Source organism: Scyliorhinus canicula, chromosome 7, assembly GCF_902713615.1.
Source record: "Scyliorhinus canicula chromosome 7, sScyCan1.1, whole genome shotgun sequence".
NCBI lineage: Eukaryota > Metazoa > Chordata > Chondrichthyes > Carcharhiniformes > Scyliorhinidae > Scyliorhinus > Scyliorhinus canicula.
The window spans coordinates 73,507,862-73,530,266 of NC_052152.1; the positions used below are offsets into that span (position 1 = coordinate 73,507,862).

The 22,405-nt window shown below is 47.5% G+C and overlaps 1 protein-coding gene across 2 annotated transcripts in view; it reads right to left on the bottom strand.

Annotated features, from left to right (window-relative positions):
• igsf11 (immunoglobulin superfamily member 11) overlaps positions 1–22,405 on the bottom strand; it is a 261,451-nt gene that overhangs the window by 29,299 nt on the left and 209,747 nt on the right. For both annotated transcript variants that reach the window (XM_038802223.1, XM_038802224.1), the window contains exon 4: positions 2,518–2,673. In XM_038802223.1, the coding sequence (XP_038658151.1) occupies positions 2,518–2,673 (156 nt within the window). The remainder of the gene's footprint in view (positions 1–2,517; positions 2,674–22,405) is intronic.

Below are 22,405 nucleotides of genomic sequence, written 5' to 3' on the forward strand. Positions count from 1 at the left end.
CTGGAGACAAGTAAGTGGAAAGAGGGTGGTTGACAGCAAGAGACAGGGCGGGCTTCCCGTGGCCCCATTCATGCCTGATGTAGGGTCCTCCCAATTGGGCACCCCCGCATTCCTGCCGTCACCAGAAAGGCACAAACATTCCTATCCCTGTCTCTGAGGGGGGCGAGTAGGCGACAGGATTTCCTCACTGTATTCTCTTACCTTATTGCATATGTCCCAGCCCCAACTCCATCTGCAAGGAATTGGGGGGGGCTTGGTACTTAATCAGACCCTAGGCATCCAGTTCATTTTTGCCTTGTGAATAAAAATGCAATAAATCCTCACTGAAAGCAGCTGAAAAATGACCAGCATTGGAATATCACAGACGTAATTATGCAACTTGGGTTATTTAACAAGCTGACATGGGAATGAAATCACACTTTGCACTATAACATGCTAAACCTCGTGGATGAAATTTCACTGCACTAATAATTTTAAAGCAAACTTGATTCAGCAGTCCGACAAAGAAATATTAGTTGAATGCATTAACACGTGAAACCATTGAATCAGAGGTGCACATTGCAGAAAGAGGTCACTCAGCTATTATTCTTTTCCAGAGTAATGCAAAGCTAATCAGAGTTCCCCATTCTCAATTCCCATAATCTTCTGCTTAAATATTTATCCTGTGTTTCCTTAATGAATAGTTCTCTCTGCCTCAACTCTCGCCTGTGGCAAAGCATTGCACGGGCCTGCTACAGAAAGAACTTGCTCCCATCTTTTCTTTTCACTCGCATATCACATGCCTCCAGCTTCTTGTCAAACACCTTATGAAACATGGTCTAAAAAAAATCCATATTTTCTTTATTTACTGCATTCTTTTTAACTTCCAGTGAGCAACTTCATCAAAAATCTATTACATTTTTTTCAAACACCATTGCCGTTACCAAGTCCAGGCTGGTTGTCCTCCATTAACCCTTGCAGTTCTGAATGGTTACTAATTTTACATCGAGTTCTCACATTACTTGTTACACTTTCAGCCCAAGGATTTGGATCACAACGATGTTATGCCTTCACTGAACCCAGCTGCATTGCGTGTGTAATGCATCATGATCAAAACGTCACAGGTCTATAAAGCCTTTTATTTCCTACACTAACAATTTCCTTTAACGTGATTTAAATTAAGTCCTTTGAAAAGGCAAGGGATCAACATCTGGTTGCCAAATAGCCAATTGGAATAACCACTAACACAGAAGGGCAAATATTCTGTACAGCACTATGGTTCCAGGTTACCGGCACCACAAAATGTCATAAAATACAACCAGGCAGGTGAATGATATAGATTGTAATGCATTAGATTAATATCTCACTATTTCACCAGATTGTCTTCCAATGGAAATTTCAAGCAGTTTAATGTTTGTGCTTTTGCCTGTGGATATTTGTTCCCCTCAAGAGATTAAATAAGTTGTTATGAGTCCATGACAGTGTGAATTGTGCATGATGCATTGCAAATAGTGGGCTTAATGTGCCAAATGACCTTTTTCTCATTTCATACTTGCTAATGTTTCTACATTCCTCATGTTTAGCTTCCACTAGTGGTGGCATAATTCTAGGTGCTCCGTCTACAATCACAGAATTATTCGGTTTTCATAAAAATGTTGATTTTTTTTAAATGTAAGATCACCAAACATTGAACAAAGACCTGCCAGAGGTGACAGCACTCATTCAGGATATAAATGTTCTGCTTGCAAATTCGCTTCCACTGCAGAAAGGACCTTAGACTGCAAAAATTCTCTTCATTTGTTATCCTTAGCAGCAAGCATCGAGAGGTCTGCAGAGGTGAACAACGATGTCCCATGCCAACGTACTATCTCAATGTTGTAATCTATATCTGCTGCATTATGTGATTCCTGCCTAAGAATAGCATCGCTATTCACTATGATCTCCTGACATTTTACACCAATCTATTTCACTATTCCTTTGATTAATGTTGTCTGATCTTCTTCTCCCCCCCCCAGTCATGTCTTTCCTATTCATCTCTATCATTTCTCTTGTTCCCATTTGCAAAAAAAAATCACTGTTTAATGCTATTGCTGTACTGATGTGCTGCATTTATCTTTATCAATATTTTCCATGCTGTGTTTCGAGAACAAACTTTGCATTGGTTAAAGAGTTTCTGGGTCTTATGTAAATGAGGCAACTATTACAAGATTATTATATCGAAAGCACAGTCTTCATCATCACTGTTGATCTAATTGATGCACTGCAAGAAGCCAGGAATAATAAGGTAACACTAGCTTGAAATGTTGACTTAGAAAACCAGCTTTCCTATTTCTGTCAAGAGTTATCCCTTTAATAGAAATGGATAATCAGACAATTATGGGTTTTAATTATGATATGCCAGCCCAAAATTGTTCACACGGTCTGAGAAAACCACAAGACCATTAGCAAGTTTTGTTTTACAGTTCACAAATTCGCAACAATAAAAATGATAAAGAAAATATCGAACCAGGTATACTGATAATCAAGTGTGTACATTACCATGTACTGACATTGGTGGTAGCTTAATAAATGAATCCAGTTTTTCCCAGGAGTACTTCGGAGGGGGGGTAGCTTCTTCAGATCTACAAGTCAGCGTGACATCATTTCCAGTGTCAACAACTCCTTGAAGTCCACACAATGGGGTAGTGGGTGGGACTGAAAGAAAAGATTGCAAAACATCAGCTCTGAAAAGCACAGCTGGAGCATCATTAAAACACATCTCCCCGAGAAACTAATGAGAGCACAGATGCAGGCAGGCCTTTTAATGCCTGGGGAAATGCTTATATTTATCGCCTCATCATTTCAATGGAAAAAGCCACAAACTCCTGTCTGACCACTCAACTCAACAAACAGAATGATCAAAGGTACACTTCTTCACGCAATAATTGGCAAGTTCCAGAAATGTACTCCAATTACATCTGGGTCTGATGTCAGCAACATATTTAGACCCCAAGTTCTGTACTACTAAATAATAATACAATATTCTGGGGGTTTGTTTTGCAGGAAGAGTGGCACAGTTCACATCTACCGCAACCTTCGCCAATTCAGACAAGCTATTGCTCAGATAGCTACTGTCACTTTGATCTGCACTTGCACACAACTTTTAGGATCATTCGTGGTATTACTGTGCATTAAATTCTCAAATTTAAAAGATTGTTTATGCTTATGGATGAAATATTATTCTGCATTAATGCTCTCCCTCTTCCTTCTCAATGAGGTGTTTGAGTAGCGATCTCACAGAGGTGTTGAAGGTAATAACTAGTAGTACAGGAAAGATAAATCCAGGATGTTACATCAAATAAAACAATGCCAGAAATTTGGCCCCGGTTTGGGGGCAGAAACAAGCAATAAATCATAAGACCACAATAATTACACCATTCGGCCCATCAAGTCAGCTCTGCCATTCGATCATGGTTGATATGTTCCTCATCCCCCTTCTCCCCATAACTCCTGATCCCCTTATTAACACCAGATTTGTGCTCGAGGTGCTGTTACCTACAGACCAAGAGCTGGAAGATAGAACGATTCTGTCTAATTCTTTCTTGGAACATAAGAACTAGGAGCAGGAATAGACAATTTAGCCTCTAGAGACTGCTCCACCATTCAATACAATCATGGCTGATCTCATCATGGTCTCAACCCCACCATCCTGACCGTTCTCTGTAACCCTTCAACTCATTACTAATTAAAAATCTTTCTAACTCCTCCATAAATTTACTCACTGTCCCAGCATCCACCACACTCGGGGGTAGCAAATTCCACAGATTCATGACCCATTGGGAGAAGTAGTTTCTCCTCATCTTGTTTTAAATTTGCTCCCTCTTATCCTGAGACTATGACCTCTTGTTACAGAATGCCCACAAGAGGAAGCATCCGCTCCACGTCTATTTTATCCATACCTTTGATCATCTGATATACCTCAATTTCCCCTCATTCTTATAAACTAGAGAGTATAAGCCTAAACTGCTCAATCTCTCTTCATAGGCCAAACCCATCATCACCGGAATCGATCTAATGAACCTCCTCTGAACTGCCTCCAATGCCACTACATCTTTCCTAAAATGAGGGGACCAAAACCTGTGTGCATAATACTCCAGGTGTGGTCTCACCAATGCCTTGTGCAGTTGCAACAACACTTCCTTACCTTTATCCTCTATTCCAGGGTTTTTCAAACTCCGGATCGCGACCCCAGTGGGTGTCGAGAGGGTCACGGAGCGGTCGGTTGTGGCGTTCCAATCGCGGGGAGAAGTTCCCAACTGTCGCAACCAACTTTTAAGAATGCCAGCAGTCACTGGCGTTTGAGGGGGTGGGAGGCGCGAGGCTGGGCTGTGTGCTGATCACCGTGCACAGAGCGGTTGGGGGGAGAGAGAATCGGCTGACAGGCTTCTACGTAGATGCGATGCTAACAGCAGTGGCCCCAGCATGGAGCTCTGCTCTATTGCTCATCCTTTGCGCGCTGCTCAGCTCGTTCCCCGCCACCGATCGGCAGTGTGCAACCTACGGCTACTTGGTCAATCCATTCAGCGGCCAGCACAACGTCGGTTTGCACTCCCACAATGGTAAATACTGGTCAGGAAGTGGTCTGTGACTGGGTTGGATACATTGAGAGGAAGACAGGCCAAGTTTGTCGGAATACTGATTAAACAAGGCCAGTCAAGGGGACTGACATATGTGAACACTGGAAGAAACCTACAGTCATCACTTTGTCTCGATGCTCTCTGGAAAGCAGGAAGTAAGTGCTTTTGGTGAGAATGGAGCAGAAGGTTACTTGGATGTTTGGATAGTGCAATACAGTGGAACCAGTAAGAAATAGTCTGACACTGTGTTTGACGAGTTACTTCATCTCCCCTAAAGTCTTAGTTTCTAAAGTAAAAACAAGATTGTACTTTTTTCTAAAATTGGTTAAATTTCTAAAGAAATGGGAATATATTTGAAACAAAGTTTGTGTAAATGTAAGGATGCACATGCTCAACTGACGTTGTTTTAATATTTTGCAGTAAAAAGTCATAAATTTGGAAAAATTTCTTAGAAATAAAGTTTCAAAGTAAAAAAAAAGAATGCTTGCCGTGACCGGCCCCTTTAGATACGAATGATGAGTCTTTCTGCCAGAGGCAGCAGCAGAGAGAACGTCATGCGTCCGGCACGTCAATGCTTTGGCCGCAAAATCATCGAGGTGAGATTTTGTCACTGCGAGCAAGCAAGCAACAGGACTGTGTGAAGAACTAAAGATGGGTCATTTTGTAATAATGTAGATCGGGCCAGAGGTACAAACAGACCAGGGTCTCGCAACTGAATCTGCTGGAAAGAGATTCTCAGGAGAGTCCACAGTAGGACAAGGCAATGCTGGTGTGAGCTGTATCCCAAGCTTCAGGGCCTCTGGTGAACAAACAATTAAGAAGAAACTGAAATCGGGAACAAAGCAGGATAAAGATGATTTCTTGAGTTATGGCTTTAATTGTGCCAATGCAATTCAGGATGTAAAGCCCATGCGGGCCACAGGCATGGAACTACTGGCAAATGATAGTTTAAAACTCTCAAATCTTCAAAGGCATTTGAAGACGAAGCATGGAGAGTGTGAGGAAAAACCTCTTGATTTCTTTCAAAGCATGCAGCAAGAACTTAATTCCTCAGCTGAAATCCTTAGCTGAAATGTAACATTGAATGACGAAGCACGAGAGAACGTGAGGACCAAGCAGGCCCACCTGCCGCATTAAAAGTAAGCAATAAGGGTGTGTCGCAAAGGTCAGCCAGCGTGTGTCGCGAACGCCAGCCAGCATGTCTCGTGAATGTTGACCAGAATTGGTCCCGAAGGTCTGGTAACAGTGGGTCCCGGGGAAAAAAATGTTTGAAAAACACTGCTCTATTCCTTTAGCTGTAAATGCCAACATTCCATTTGCTTTCTTTATTACCTGCTGTATCTGCATGCTAGTTTTCTGCAACATGCACAAGGATACCCAGATCCCTCTGCACCGGAACACCCCGAAGTCTCTCCCCAGTTAGAATACAAGTTAGCTTTCCATTTTTCCGACCAAAATGGATGACCTCACACTTTTCCATGTGTAACTCCATCTGCCACATTTTGGCCCACTCACTAACTTATCTATATCCATTTGTAAGGTTCTTACATCCTCATTGCAACTTACTGCCCCATGTATTTTAGTGTCATCTGCAAATTTGGCTGTAGATCCTTCATTCCCTGTAACCAAGTCGCTGATATAGATTGCAAATAGTTGGGGCCCCAAGGACTGAACACAGATTAGGGCATGCAAATTTGCATCGGCAGCCGGTATGAGAGCTTGCCAGCATCATCCTGGCTCCAAATCATTTTCCTGGAGACTGGATACCCAGCCCAAGTAGCAAATGGGCATCTGAGGCGATTAAAAGGATCATCAACGATCAAAGACTGACTAAAAAATTCCAGTTGGCCTGCAGGCCCACCAGAGTCTTGGGAGTGTTGCCTCCCAGTGACAGACTGGGGGCGGGGAGGCGTTTGCTGTGAGAGGCAGCACTCCAGGTTGGCTTTGGGGTCCCTCTCCCTCCCTCGCCTCACAAATTAGCCAGAGACTGCCTTTGGAGTGGTTCCCCCTCCACAATGGTAGTCTGACCGCTGTGGCTCTCTTTTTTTTTTATTTTAAAAGTGCCGAGAGGGTCCTTCAAGATGCAGGACTGCTCTCTTTCTCTATCTTCCTTAGCTGTAGTTCTTTCCAAGGAATAGAGTTATTGATCCTCTGGTTTTTGGAAGCCGTCGTTAGATAGAAAGCACACCCGCTGGTTATTAGATAAGGCAAAATCGATGTGCGGTGTATGATCCTGACACCACACAGGGGCGAGTCTCACATTTGACCTCGACATCAGGGTCCTGACCCACAATAGAAAATCCTGCCCTCTGGGCTGCATTTTACTGAAAGCATGCCAACCCTGCTGCCAGGATGAACTCCGGGGCAGTAACGCAGAAGATAAAGTATGGAACATCAAGATGGAACCATGCTATTAATTCTGGCACCGAATCCTAATACCCAGGAAACAATTCCACTTGAAAGCATTTCCCCATGGTAGTGCTGAATGACCTGTATATGCCCATTCCGTGCACAGCACAGTGGGTTAGAATTGCTGCCTCACAGCGCCCAGGAACCCAGGTTCAATTCCAGCCTTGGTTGACTGTCTGGAGTTTGCACGTTCTCCCCGAGTCTGCGTGGGCTTCCCTTGGGTGCTCCAGTTTCCTCCCACTGTCCAAAGTCATGCAGGTTAGGTGGATTAGCCACGCTAAAAATTTCCCCTTAGTGTCCGAAGATATGCAAGTTAGGTGGGGGTTGTGGGGATAGGGCAGAGGAGTGGGCCTCGGTAAGGTACCCTCTTTCAGAGGGTCTGTGCAGACTCAATGGGCTGAATGGTCTCCTTCTGCACTGTATGGAGTGTAAAGGCAATTTTGCATATTCATTTCATGAAACTGCATTCTGCCACTGTGCTCTCGTCACCTGTGATGAGGTGAGCCACAGATACATCGGTGGAAGAGTGTGCCTCAGACAAACTGGCATCTGTCCTAGGAAAAGGCAGTTATGGAATATATTAAACTGCTTTAATTGGCTTCCCAGTGCTGCCAGGCAGACTGCCATTCGCACTACAGCCTGGCTCTGGGGAAGCAATCCCAGGCAGGAAAACATTGGGAACAAACCCTCCTCCAAAGGGCTGAGAAAACTCCCACATATCTTGGTTTGTAAAGCCAAGGAGGCTGCCAACCTTCGCAACTTGTCCTGCCACCTTCACAAATTTGCATACATACACATCCAGGACGGCATCCTCTTTAAACTTGTACCATTTAGTTTATATTGCCTCTCCTCATTCTTCCCTGCAATATTAACATTTCACATTGCTCTGCGTCCGATGTCTGTACATTTTAACAGCTTTGTTCTCCTGAAGTCTTTCGCCTCCTCAATGTTTACTGTATTTCCAAGTTTTGTGCCAGCTACAAATTATAAACAAAGCCTTGTATTTTGAAGTGCAGGTCATTAATGCATATCAAGAGCTGCAGTGTTCTGAACATTAACGCCTGGGAGACACCACTGCCCACATCCCTCCAGCCTGAAAAGCAACTGTTCACTACTACTTGCTTTCTTGTCCCTGAGGAAATTCACATTCACATGGCCAAATCCCCTTATTTTCTTTGTGGTCTACAATTTTGCTGACAAATCTATTGTGAGATATTTTATTCAATGCATTTTGAAGGTCCATTTAGACAGCATCTACTGCACAACCACCATCCATCCTCTCTATTACTTCTATTGTCAAATAATTCAACTCAAATTAGTCAAATGTGTTTTCCGTAATAAACCGGCTGGCTTTCATTTATTAACCTATAATTTTATATGTGCCAATTAATTCTATCTCGGATTAGTGTCTCTAAATTCTTCTTGACCATCAATGTTCGTCAGACAGGCCTGTAATTGTCAGCATTACCATTCCCTGTAATCCTATGTTCCTCTGGCCCCACTCCCAAAGCTAAGAGTTTGGAAATTGTGACAGTGGCTCCTTAATTTCTGCCCTTCCTTCCCTCAGCAAAATTGTTGCGATGGATGCTGTGATGAAGGACTGGTTTTCTCTGGATGGATGAGCTACATTCAGTCAAAAAGCTGTCATCCCATTTCTATCTTGTGACCCTATGATATGAGGCATTACATAAAATGCTGGTAAGATTTAGTGGCAGGACATCAATACTTCCCCGATGTTTATTTTCTATTGCATTGACAAGCTGTCCAATTTGGACACCACAAATTCTTCCTTTCACGTTTAATTGGACTCCCAGCTGTCTATCGACACATTCAGAGATCTAACACTGAATCCGTGTGGATGTGCTTCATTGCACCGACAACAGCATTGACAACTTTATAATACAAATGGCACTGCAGTGGGACAGTGTGCCTCTGTCAATAGATTCAACACCTTTAACTAAATAGTAACAGTTACATTCCTGCAACAAAATAATTGCACAACATGCCATCTGCAGTATCAGCTACACCTCCTGATGGAACACTTCCAATCCCCATTCAGAATTGAGCGTATTTGTGAACCGCTGAGCATACTGTGTGAATATCTAACTCACGGTTCATGTGTTTAAGAATATACTTTACAGGCAGCGTGTGGTTTCAGGAATTAAAATTTAACTGCAGAAATTGGGATAAGTACAATTGGAGCAATCCTGGAGTCCATTACTGTCAAAGGGTTGGAGATCATGTGACTGATGATCTTACCTTTCCAGCTATTAACCTCTTAAAACAGCAGGTGGGCTTACTTAGACAAAGAGCTGGAGACATGATGAATGCAACGCTTGCAAGAACAAGAGCAGTCCAGAGAGATGTTAGTGTTTTGGGAGTTAGAGGCAAATTAGTTTTAAAACATTTAGTAAACTCCGAAAGGCAGTAAAATCAAATTACTACTTCATATTCAAAAATAAATTATAAATTTATTGCTCTATCATTCATCAGATCACTGCACCTCAAATCCATTTTCCTGACTTTATTTCAAATACTCGTTACCCTGACCTAACACAAATCTATCCACTTACCGCAGCCTTGAATTCTCTAAATGCCCTTGTATGCAGCTTCTTTTTCCAAATTTCCAGCACCCTTACTCTAAAAACAAAGGTACTTCCTGTTTTCACTTCTGAACGACCTATCTCTAATTTTAAGATTTTGTCCCCTTGTTCTCGATTTCCCCATGGCTCAATGGGGCCAGAAAGGATCTTGTGCACTCTACTTGATTTTATTCTATTGCCTAGAATTTTACACTGAATTATTCTTTGTTTTCAGTATAACATGGCAGTCGCAGAATATATCACAAAGTCAAAGTTACAGAGGTAAACATGTCGCAAGAGCACCCTCTAGTGCACTGCTTCATTCCTGCACAAACATAAAGGTATAAAGAATTAGAAATCAGAAAAAGTACCCGAATTATGGATAGAATCCAACATTTTCCCAAAGGTCATGTTACACCATAAAAATGCTGTATTCTAATACAGAAGTTTTTTGTTGCCAAAATATCACTGGTTATGTCAGAGTAGCACAGTGGTTAGCACCGTTGCTTCACAGTGCCAGGGTCCCAGATTTGATACCCAGCTTTGTTCTGACTGTGCGGAGTCTGCACGCTCCCCCGTGTCTGCGTGGGTTTCCTCCGGGTGCTCCGGTTTCCTTCCACAAGTCCTAAAAGACGTGCTTGTTAGGCGAATTGGACATTCTGAATTCTCCCTCTGTGTATCCGAACAGGCGTCGGAATGGGGCGACTAGGGGATTTTCACAGTAACTTCAGTGCAGTGTTATTATTAGAACACAAATGTAATGCAAAGAAAAAAACCATGGCAGGATGCAAACATCTGCAACCCTTGGAATAATCATGATAAATATGCATATTAACAGTGTATCTTAGCAGAAATTATTGGCAACAATCTTTTTATGATTTGTGCAAGAAAATATAATCTTTTCATTTTACCATGGGCTGGATTCTTCTTCCCCACCCACCACAAGATCACCACAGCCGGGAAGCAGACCCTGTAAAGTTCCGTTGACCTCGGGCGGGAATTTCCGGTCGGCAGGCGGGTGCGGCCGGAATCTTGCCCTGTGTGCGCAGCAAAGACCGCTACCTGCCCAGATCCTATTGTGTGGGGACAATTTGTTATCCCATGTTCTTTGGGAAATTGGGGCGGGGAATGGGGGAGTGGGGGGAACAAGGGAGTGCAATCTTTAGGAGTGCAGCTGTATAAATAAAGCTGGTCAGTGTGGTACCGGCTAAAGAGGGAAGCAGTAGTGAAATATTGAGTGAAAATATTCACAGGTAGACCTGAACGTGAGCAAAGGAAGCAATTTATTGTTGTAGGGCTCTGGGAGAAAATCTTAGCCTTGGTGTGTTGCTTCAGTGCATCTTGAAAAAGGTTGACACTGTCGGTTTGGAGAGAGTAAATGTTGAAGGTGGGTTCTAATAACTTTAAGGCAGGTCTTCCCAGGTCACAAGCCGAGATTCTGAAGTTGCAAGCTCTGCAGCAGCAATGGTTGCCGTGGAGCTCTGACAATGTTAACATCTGCGAGTCCCCTTGAAAGTCTTGCTTTGTTTCTACACGGTGGGCATGCCTAAGTATCTGACGTGTGAGGCCTGATTCCTGCTACAAGGTCACTGAAAAGGTAGATTCTGAACAATGTGAAGATTAAAAACTGCCCCCCCCCACCAAAGATTGGATCACATATGTTCCCCAACATCCTTCCCCACCCACCCACTGCTTTCCTAGGACCGTCGCCCTACCCCCAGGTCTCTCTTTAAGGGGTCACAGCAATTTTGAAGCCTCAAGATGAGATCCAAGTGGTAAAAAGTTTGAGAACCACTTGATTGAGGCTCCGATAGCTACTGTTAGATTAGCCATTCCACTGATCAATGAGACAGGTACAGAACCAAGTGGCATAAGACATAGGAGCAGAATTAGGCCATTGGGCCCTTCGATTCTGCTCCGCTATTCAATCATGGCTGATATTTTCTCATCCTCATTCTCCTGCCTTCTCCCCATAACCCCTGATCCCTTTATTAATCAAGAACCTATCTGTCTCTGTCTTAAAGACACTCAATGAATTGGCCTCCACAGCCTTCTACGGCAAAGTGTTCCACAGATTCATTACCCTCTGGCTGAAGAAATTCCTCCTCATCTCCTTTTTAAGGATCGTCCCTTTAGTCTGAGATTGTGTCCTCTGGTTCTAGTTTTCCCTACAAGTGGAAACATCCTCTCCACATCCACTCTATCCAGGCCTCGCAGTATCCTGTAAGTTTCAATAAGATCCCCACTCATCCTTCTAAATTCCAACGAGTACAGACCCCGAGTCCTCAACCGTTCCTCATACAACAAGTTCTTCAATCCAGGGATCATTCTTGTGAACCTCCTCTGGACCCTTTCCAAGGCCAGCACATCTTTCCTTAAGATACGGGGCCCAAAACTGCTCAAAATACTCCAAATGGGGTCTGACCAGAGCCTTATACAGCCTCAGAAGTACATCCCTGGTCTTGTATTCTAGCCCTCTTGACATAAATGCTAACATTGTGTTTGCCTTATTAACTGCCGACTGAACCTGCACATTAACCTTGGGAATCGTGAACAAGGACTCCCAAGTCCCTTTGTACTTCTGATTTCCTAAGCATTTCACCATTTAGAAAATAGTCTATGCCTAAATTCCTCCTTCCAAAGTGCATACCCTCACACCTCTCCACAGTTTCATTTGCCACTTCATTGCCTACTCTCCTAGCTTGTCCAAATCCTTCTGCAGCCCCTTTGCTTTCTCAATGCTACCTGTCCCTCTGCAGTTCATTGTATATTCTGCAAACTTAGCCACAGTGCCTTCATTTCCTTCTTCCAGATCATTAATGTATATTGTGAAAAGTTGTGGTCCCAGCACAGACCCCCGAGGCACACCACTAGTCACTGGCTGCCATTCAGAAAAAGACACCTTTATCCCCACTCTCCGCCTTCTGCCAGTCAGCCAAACCTCTATCCATGCCAGGATCTTACCATTAACACCATGGGCTTTTAACTTATTTAACAGTTTCCTATGTGACATCCTGTCAAAGCCTTCTGGAAATCTAAATAAATCACGTCCACTGGTTCTCCTTTGTCTAGCTTCCTTGTTACCTTCTCAAATAACTCGAACAGATTTGTCAGACATGACCTCCCTTTGACAAAGCTGTGCTGACTCAGTCCTATTTTACCATGCACTTCTAAGTACTTCGCGATCTCATCTTTAATAATGGACTCTAAAATCTTACCAATGACCGAAGTCAGGCTAACCGGCCTATAATTTCCTGTCTTCTGCCTCCCTCCCTTCTTAAACAGTGGTGTTACATTAGCCACTTTCCAGTCCTCTGGGACCCTTCCTGCCTCCAGTGATTCCTGAAAGATCATCACCAATGCCTCCACAATTTCCTCAGCTATCTCTTTTAGGACCCTGGGCTGTAGTCCGTCCGGTCTCGGTGACTTATCCACCTTCAGACCTTTCAGTTTCTCCAGAACCTTCTCCTTACTAATGTTCACTGCACTCATCTCTGCCCCCTGGTTCTCCTGGAGCTCTGGCATCCCACTGGTATCTTCCACCGTGAAGACTTGTGATCACTGGAGTTGACCTGACTGATACTGCCGTCTCCCTATTCAGCAACACATATCAGAACTCTGGCTCAACCCCTCAGAACTCCATACCATTGGAACACAGAAACCAGAACCATGTGGCCTAGGAATAATCTTTAGAGATGCAACCAGCAATGGCTCCCCGCCAGCAACAAGCTGCCATGAGAGGAGGGCCTGCTCAGCGCTATCAGCCTTTTGCAGAGCATGACAAGCTAACAAAATTAAACATCCCAAGGTGCTCCAGAGGACTGACAGGGATAGGTGAGACATGAAAGGAATCGAACACAAAGATGAGAATTTTAAATTTGTGGTGCTGGTGGACTGAGTCACAGGTCTGTGAGCACAAGAATGATGAGTAAATGGGATTAGTGAGAGTTAGGATAAGGGCAGCAAATTGTGGAAGAGTTTAATTTCATGAAGGGTGGAAGATAAGAGGCTGGCTGTGAGGGCATTGAAATAGTCAAGTCTGTAGATAACAAAAGGCGGATGATGGTTTCAGCTGCAGCCCAGGCAGAGATGGAAATGTGCAACATTATGAAAGTCGATGGGGACTTTGTGATGGTGGGGATGTGGAGTCAGAAACTCGGCTCAGGGTCAAATGGGATACAAGAGTTGTGAACAGACTGGGTTGGCCTGACACAACAGCCACAATGGGATAGTAATGGTGATTAGAGATTGGGTTGTGTGGCAGGAACCAAAGGCAATAGTCTGACAACACAGAGTGAGAGAGACAGCTGGAGGTGAAGTAGAGGTGAGAATTACCACAGCATACATTTGGAACCTGACATTATGAGCTGAATTCTCCCAACTGGAGACAAAGTGCTGTAGCAGGGGTTTCCCCACTGCGGCCGCTGGTGAGAAAACATGGCAAATCCTCTGGTCTTTACCTCATTAGTTATTCACCAAATGTTTCACATGGTATTCAGTGGCGGGGCAGGCCTAGATGGCACATAATCTGCCATCATGTCTGGGTGCTGATGTGTTGGGTATGCTGGGTCTGCGAGGACTGCGTTTACCATAGCAGTGAGAGAGACAGGCTTCCAACACTTGGAGAAATTCAACTCTATTTTATTGAACTCTTAACTATTAAACATACTGACTTCCGGTTGCGGCGATGCGGAGCTAAGCCGCACGTTCGGCAGCTCCCGCTTTTAAAGGACTTTCGGGCCTAACTTAGGGCCCCAAACGGCGCTGTTTCGACGATTCCCGGTGGGGGAAGGTGTTTGGAGGAACATTCCCCGAAATTTATGGTGCTTACCCGGAGTGGGGCAAAGGAAAAGGCTGCAGCAGCTCCCCAGGAAAAGCAGGGGAAGGAGGACAAAATGGCGGCCAGCAGAGCACCCGAGGACTGGTGGAAGTGGGCGCAGGAGCAGCAAGCTGCTCTTTTGCGCTGTTTTGCGGAGCTGAAGGCTGAGTTGCTGGATTCCCTGAATGCGACTACCAACAAGCTGCTCGAGACCCAGACGGCCCAGGGGGTGGCCATTCGGGAGTTGCAGCAGCAGGCCGCTGAGTGGGAGGAGGAGGCCGTGGTCCTCGTGGGGAAAGTGGAGTTGCACGAGGCACTTCACAAAAAGTGGCAAGACCGCTTGGAGGAGCTGGACGTTCGCACGAGGCAAAAGAATTCGAGGATCCTGGGCCTGGCGGAGGGGCTGGAGGGGTCGGATCTTCAGTCTTATGTGACCACGATGCTGAGCTCGTTGATGGGAGCGGGGTCCTTCCATTTGCCCCTGGAGCTTGAGGAAGCCCACAGAGTGCTGGCCAGGAGGCCCAAGACAAATGAACCCCCGCGGGCGGTGCTGGTGCGGTTCCATCGATTCAACGACCGGGAGTGTGTGCTGCGCTGGGCCAAGAAAGAGAGGAGCAGCAAGTGGGAGAATTCGGTAGTGCGAATCTACCAGGACTGGAGTGCGGAGGTGGCTAAGCGGCTGGCCGGGTTTAACCGGACGAAGGCGGTGCTGCATGCCAAGCAGGTCAAATTTGGAATGCTGCAGTCTGCGCGATTGTTGGTGACATACAAGGACCGGCACCACTACTTCGAGTCCCCGGAGGAGGCGTGGGCCTTTGTACACGCGGAGAAGCTGGACTCGAACTAGGGTCTGGGGGCTGCGGGGTCCGATGGTCTATGGTCGTTGCTGTTTTTGCTGTTGCTGTTTTTGTAACTTTGACATGTGTTATTTATGCTGGGTTTTTGCTCTGTTTCCGGGTGGGTCTGTTGGGTATGGTCTTGGGTTATGTGGGGAATGTTGGGGGTTTGTGTTTTGTTTTTTTATTTTCTCTTCTGTACGGGGCTGGGAGATTGGGTGGAGCTGGAATTTGGGGAGCTGCATCAGAAGGGTGGGGTGGGGCAGTGTGAAAGTGCGGACTTTCCTCTGGTTTCCCGCGCTGCGGGACGTTGGGGGGGGGGGGGGGGGGTAGTGGAGATGGCGGTGGGGGCGTGGCCTCTACTGGTTTTTTCCCACGCTGAAGCGGTGCCAAGGAGGTGTGGCAGGAGGGGGGATGACCCCATGTCGGGAGGGGCCGGGTTTTGGCGGGAGTTGCCGGGGTCAGCAGAAGTCAGCTGACTCACGGAAGTACCATGGAGGGTGCGTCGCGGCTAGGAGGGGTCCTAGCCTGGGGGGGGGGGGATACCGGGTTGCTGCTGGAATGGCCAAGAAGGAGCTGGTGTGGGCCAGGGGGGTAGAGGAGAGGCGGATTCGTCATGGGGAACGGGTCGGGCGGGGTGTGCTGGCCTGGGGCGAGCAGTCGATGAGCTATGGCTAGTCGGCGGGGGAGGGGGGGGGGCGGGGTGCCCTCTGATGCGGCTGATTACCTGGAACGTGAGGGGGCTGAATGGGCCAGTTAAGAGAACTAGTGTATTTTCCCATCTGAAGGCGGACGTGGCTCTGCTCCAGGAGACCCACTTGAAGGTGGCGGACCAGGTTCGTCTGAGGAAGGGGTGGGTGGGGCAGGTTTTCCACTCAGGATTAGACACGAAGAACCGGGGGGTGGCGATTCTGGTGGGGAAGAGGGTGGCGTTCAAGGCGTCTGAGGTGGTGTCGGACAAGGAGGGCAGATATATTATGGTGAAGGGTAAGCTGCAGGGAGAGAAGGTGGTGCTGGTTAATGTATATGCCCCGAACTGGGATGATGCTGGCTTTATGAGGCGCATGTTGGGCCGCATTCCGGACCTGGAGGCAGGGGGCCTGATCATGGGGGGAGACTTTAACACAGTGCTGGATCCCCCACTGGACCGGTCCAGTTCAAGGACGGGTAGGAGACCGGCGGCGGCCAAGGTGCTGAGGGGGTTTATGGACCAGATGGGAGGGGTGGATCCCTGGAGGTTTGGGAGGCCGAGGGCGCGGGAGTATTCCTTTGGGAATACTCCATAGGGTTTACTCCCGAATAGATTTTTTCGTCCTGAGCAGGGGATTGATCCCGAAGGTGCAGGATGCCGAGTATTCGGCCATAGCAATTTCAGACCATGCTCCGCACTGGATCGATCTGGAGATGGGGGAGGCGCGGGACCAGCGCCCGCTGTGGCACCTGGATGTGGGGATGCTGGCTGATGAGGTGTGTAGGAGGGTCCGGGGAAGTATTGAGGGGTATCTTGAGACCAACAACACGGGGGAGGTCCGGGTGAGGATGGTCTGAGAGGCTCTGAAAGCAGTGATCCGGGGGGAGCTGATTTCCATCCGGGCCCGGAGGGAGAGGAGGGAGAGGGAGAGACTGGTGGGGGAGCTCCTGGATGTGGATAGGAGGTACGCGGAGGCACCGGAGGAGGGGTTGCTGGGGGAACGGCGTAGTTTACAGGCCAAGTTCGACTTGTTGACCACCAGAAAGGCGGAGGCACAGTGGAGGAGGGCGCAAGGCGCGGTATATGAGTATGGGGAGAAGGCGAGCAGGATGTTGGCGCATCAGCTCCGTAGGCGAGATGCAGCTAGGGAAATTGGTGGAGTGACGGACAAGGGTGGGAATGTGGTGCAGAAGGGGGCAGAGGTGAACGGGGTCTTTAGGGACTTCTACGAGGAACTGTACCGGTCGGAGCCACCGGAGGTGGGTGGGGGGGGGGGGGGGGGGGGGGGGGAGCTAGTCAGGGGGATTGGTCAAATGCAGTCAGATAAGGCGCCGGGGCCGGATGGGTTCCCGGTGGAATTTTATAAAAAGTATGCGGATCTGGTGGGCCCCGTGTTGGTGCGAGCCTTCAATGAGGCATGGGAGGGGGGGTTTTTGCCCCCGACGATGTCGCGGGCACTGATCTCTCTGATTCTGAAGCGGGATAAGGACCCCTTGCAGTGTGGATCATACAGGCCAATCTCGCTCCTCAATGTTAATGCTAAGTTGCTGGCGAAGATCCTGGCCACCAGGATAGAGGACTGTGTGCCAGGGGTGATACACGAGGATCAGACAGGATTTGGCAAGGGAAGGCAGCTCAACACGAATGTGCGGAGATTGTTAAATGTGATTATGATGCCGGCGGTGGAGGGGGAGGCGGAGATAGTGGTGGCGCTGGATGCAGAGAAGGCGTTTGATAGAGTTGAGTGGGGGTACCTGTGGGAGGTGCTGGAGCGGTTCGGATTCGGGGAGGGGTTCATCAAATGGGTGAGGTTCCTTTATGAGGCCCCGATGGCGAGTGTAGTTACCAATGGAAGGAGATCAGAGTACTTCAGGCTCTACCGTGGGACCAGGCAGGGGTGCCCCCTGTCCCCCTTGCTTTTTGCACTGGAGATAGAACCTTTGGCCTTGGCGCTGAGGGAGTCGGGGAGGTGGAGGGGCCTGGTGCGGAGTGGGGAAGAACATAGAGTATCGCTGTATGCAGACGACCTGCTGTTGTATGTGGCAGACCCAGAGGGGGGAATGCCGGGGGTGATGGAGCTGTTGGCTGAGTTTGGGAGCTTCTCGGGCTATAAGTTAAATCTAGGCAAGAGTGAGGTATTTGCAGTACACCCGGGTGATCAGGAGGAGGGAATTGGGAGGCTCCCGTTTAAGAGGGCAGTGAAGAGTTTCAGATACCTGGGGGTGCAGGTGGCCAGGAGTTGGGGGACTCTCCATAAGCTTAATTTTACCAGGCTTGTGGAGCAGATGGAGGAGGAATTCAGAAGGTGGGACATGGTGCCGCTGTCGCTGGCGGGTAGAGTGCAGTCCGTCAAAATGATGGTTCTCCCGAGGTTCTTGTTCCTCTTTCAGTGTTTGTCCATCTTTATCCCTAGGGCCTTTTTTAGGAGGGTGACTAGCAGCATTATGAGCTTTATTTGGGCGCATGGGACCCCGAGGGTGAAGAGGGTCTTCTTGGAGCGGGGTAGAGATGTTGGGGGGGCTGGCGTTACCCAATCTCTCGGGGTATTATTGGGCGGCCAATGTGTCGATGGTGCACAAGTGGGTGATGGAGGGGAAGGGGGCAGCATGGAAACGGATGGAGACGGCGTCCTGTGGAGATACAAGCCTGAGGGCCCTGATAACGGCGCCGTGGCCGCTCCCTCCTACGAGGTATACCACGAGTCCGGTGGTGGTGGCGGCTACCCTCAAGATTTGGGGGCAGTGGAGGCGACATGGGGGAAGTGGGGGGCTTGATGGAGGCTCCGCTAAGGGGGAACTATCGGTTTGTCCCGGGGAATATTGATGGGGGGTTCCAGGGTTGGCACAGAGCGGGCATCAGACAGCTGAGGGACCTGTTCATTGATGGGAGGTTTGCGAGCCTGGGGGAGTTGGAGGAGAAATTTGAGCTCCCCCCGGGGAACATGTTCAGGTATCTGCAGATAAAGGCGTTTGCTAGGCAGCAGGTGGAGGGATGCCCTTCGCTTCCCGCGAGGGCTGTGAGTGACAGGGTGCTTTCGGGGGTCTGGGTCGGGGAGGGGAAGATATCTGATATCTACAAGGTTATGCAGGAGGTGGAGGAAGCGTCAGTAGAGGAGCTGAAAGCTAAGTGGGAGGGGGAACTGCGGGAACAGATCAAAGATGGGACATGGGCTGATGCCCTGGAGAGGGTTAACTCTTCCTCCTCATGTGCGCGGCTTAGCCTCATCCAATTCAAGGTGCTGCACCGGGCCCACATGTCCGGGTCTAGGATGAGTAGGTTCTTTGGGGGCGAAGACAGGTGTGTCAGGTGTTCGGGGAGTCCAGCGAACCATGCCCATATGTTCTGGGCATGCCCGGCACTGGAGAAGTTCTGGAAGGGGGTGGCAAGGGTGGTAGGATCCAGGGTCAAGCCAGGCTGGGGACTCGCAATTTTTGGGGTTGGGGTGGAGCCGGGAGTGCAGAAGGCGAAAGAGGCCAGTGTGCTGGCCTTTGCGTTCCTAGTAGCCCGGCGGAGGATCTTGCTACAGTGGAAGGATGCGAGGCCCCCAAGCGTGGAGACCTGGATCAATGACATGGCGGGTTTTATTAAGCTAGAGAAGGTCAAATTCGCCCTGAGAGGATCGGTACAAGGGTTCTTTAGGCGGTGGCAGCCGTTCCTCGACTTTCTGGCTCAGCGATAGGGTACTGGGTCAGCAGCAGCAGCAACCCGGGGGGGAGCAGAACTTGACTATGTTTCCTTATTTAATTTTAATTTATTTTTAAGTTCTCTTGTTGTTTACTGGGTTTGGGGGGGGGGGGTGATACATGCGTTGATACGGTCTTGGGGGTGTTACAGTTATTATGGTGTTTTATTGTTGCTTTTTATTGTTTGTTGTTATATTTTCTGTAAAAAATTCCAATAAAAATTATTTTTTAAAAAACTATTAAACATACTTTAACTGTGCGTTGACACTATGCTGAGTTGACTGGAGACCTGAGGCTAACCTGATCAGACTATCTTACTACCACATGGTGGATGTTCTAGTTGTTGCTCACAGGCTCCGACTGTCTCTGAAGCTGGATCCCAAGAGAGCGGAAAACTAGGGCCCTCTGGCTTTATAGTGGCCGTGTCCTGTCTTGTGATTGGCTGCTGTGTTCTGTGTGTTCATTGGTCATCCTGTGTCAATCAATGTCTGTCTCTGCACCATCATATACTTGTGTGTATATTATGACAGGTGCCATATTGAAAAGGCACCAATATCACTGACCCACTAAAAAAGAAAGTTGGACTTCCTCAGAACAGAGATAGATTTACGGGAGCACTCAGAGGACAGAGGGTGGGGCCCTCCAGGGCACCTAGGGGTGGATTCACGATTTGGGATACTACGTTCTCCTGCAGAGGAGAGTTGCACCCATTTTACAATCCCTTGGGAGAGCAAATCGAAATGCAATTCCATATCCCTTGCCATGCAAATTCATGCATGGCGTGGAATACAAGTAATTACTGAGGAAATCCTGCTGCTATCGGGCTGCTATTTTGAGCGTGCAGCCCAATAGCAAAATCTCACAGCCGCCCACGATCTTCATCCCCCAGGCCACAAATCACCCCCGAAACCCCCCGACCCCCGCCAAGTGCCACACTCTTCCTCCAAGTATGGGGTGACCCGACTGCACCCCGCCCCCGGCCAGTGACCACCTAACAAATGAGACCCCACTCCCGGGACCACTGCAATAGGAAGAACCCCCCAGTACATTTGCAATAGAGAGACCCCCCAGCGACCCCCTAACTAAAGGGATCTCACCCCCCCCTTCCACCCCACAGTGACCTCCCCCACGAACAATACCCCTTCTGCAAGCTGGAGGGCAGTCCAGACAAGGGCAGTGAAATAAATTACAGCTGTGACACTTACCTAGAAGCTCCATATCTCCATTCCTCAAAGGAGAACAGCTGTGTTTCAAGCATGCAGATCCATTAGCTGCAAGCAATTCATAAGATTCTAGTAGTGGGCTTGGATTGACAGCTTCTACAAACCAGCTGCAGCCTTGATTCATTCATGTCCCTTCATTTATCAGTGACTCTGAAGTGGTGAAACCTCAATGTCTATAAACATTCACCACATAACAGAGAGGTAAGTGCATTCTAAGCACTACGTGCATTCCAATCACTCGAGCGTGATTCCGGCACATCGCGTTTGGATCAGCACCCGCCGACGCCCGGCGCTGATCCCGATTGCCCGATTCTCCACTGCAAATACCGACGTGGCCGGTGGAGAATCCTGCCCCTAATCTGGAAGATCCACTTGTAGATGCTCCCCCGATCCACTGCGGTGGTGTACTAGGATTGCGGGCGGCCTCTATCCCTAACTCCAGAGGCAGCACCAGACATTGTTCATACGAGTCCCGACATCTGCACACCACGGTGTACAAATGTGTTTCATGCCAGTGTGTTTCTCCGCTAGCATTGCCGACAATCTGGTGTGGAGTGAGCATCGGTCCTTCATCTGCATCCCATTCACAGAATGAAAATTAGGTCCTTCTGGAAGGTTTTCTGACACGCCATGGTGGGCACCAGCGAAAAATACCACTGTAAATGCACATCGATATGAAACTCATTTATATCCCTCCCGCCATATTCTCCCACCGTGATATCCATCAAATATGCCGGGGGGGTGCGGGTTTGTGAAAATTCCTTCCTATGTTTTAAAGTGGTGCCTTTACAAAACCAGTGCTTATTCTAAAAGTACCATCTGAAATATTCTTTGAATAATACCCATTGTTTTTCTTGAGGTTTAACAGTTCATTCCTGCTTACTGCATTCAATATACTTCTCATTCCTTTGAGGCTGCTTTACTTATACTTAAAAGTCTTGGTTAGTGACTTTCCCTTCTTCACAAATCAAATATAAAATTCAATCACATTACGGTTATTATTCCCAAGTTGTTCCTCTACCGTCCGATTGAGAACTAATTCTGGTTCATAACGCATCAGTAAATCCAGTATGACCAATTGCTTTGCCAGTTCGAATATATATTGTTCTAGGGAATTGTCCCAAATGCATTCTAAAATTCATTGCCTTTATCACTTGAGCTTTTCTACTTCACCCAGTTTGTGAAAATTAAAATGTCCCAATATAACCATGCGTTTTTTGTTCTATGTTTCCTTGCTTCCTGTATTTATGCGGTCCTTCATTGTCTCGCCACTTTCAAGAGGACTGTAGACAACTCCCACCAGTCATTTTGCAGTCCACAACTACCTATCGTGCTTCCACTGTTTGAGTCATTGTATTAAATATTTCTTTGTTACTGATGTAATTCTTCCTATCTTCAATATTGCTATTCCTCCTTTCATATGATCATTATGACCTGGATTAGTTAGTTAACATGCCCAGATTGCAGCCATGTCTCTGTAATGGCTGCCACATCGTACCCTTAAAGCTAAAAAGTCAACAAGCTTGGTTTGCAACTTCTATGGGATTCCTTTGGGGATTTAGATCCT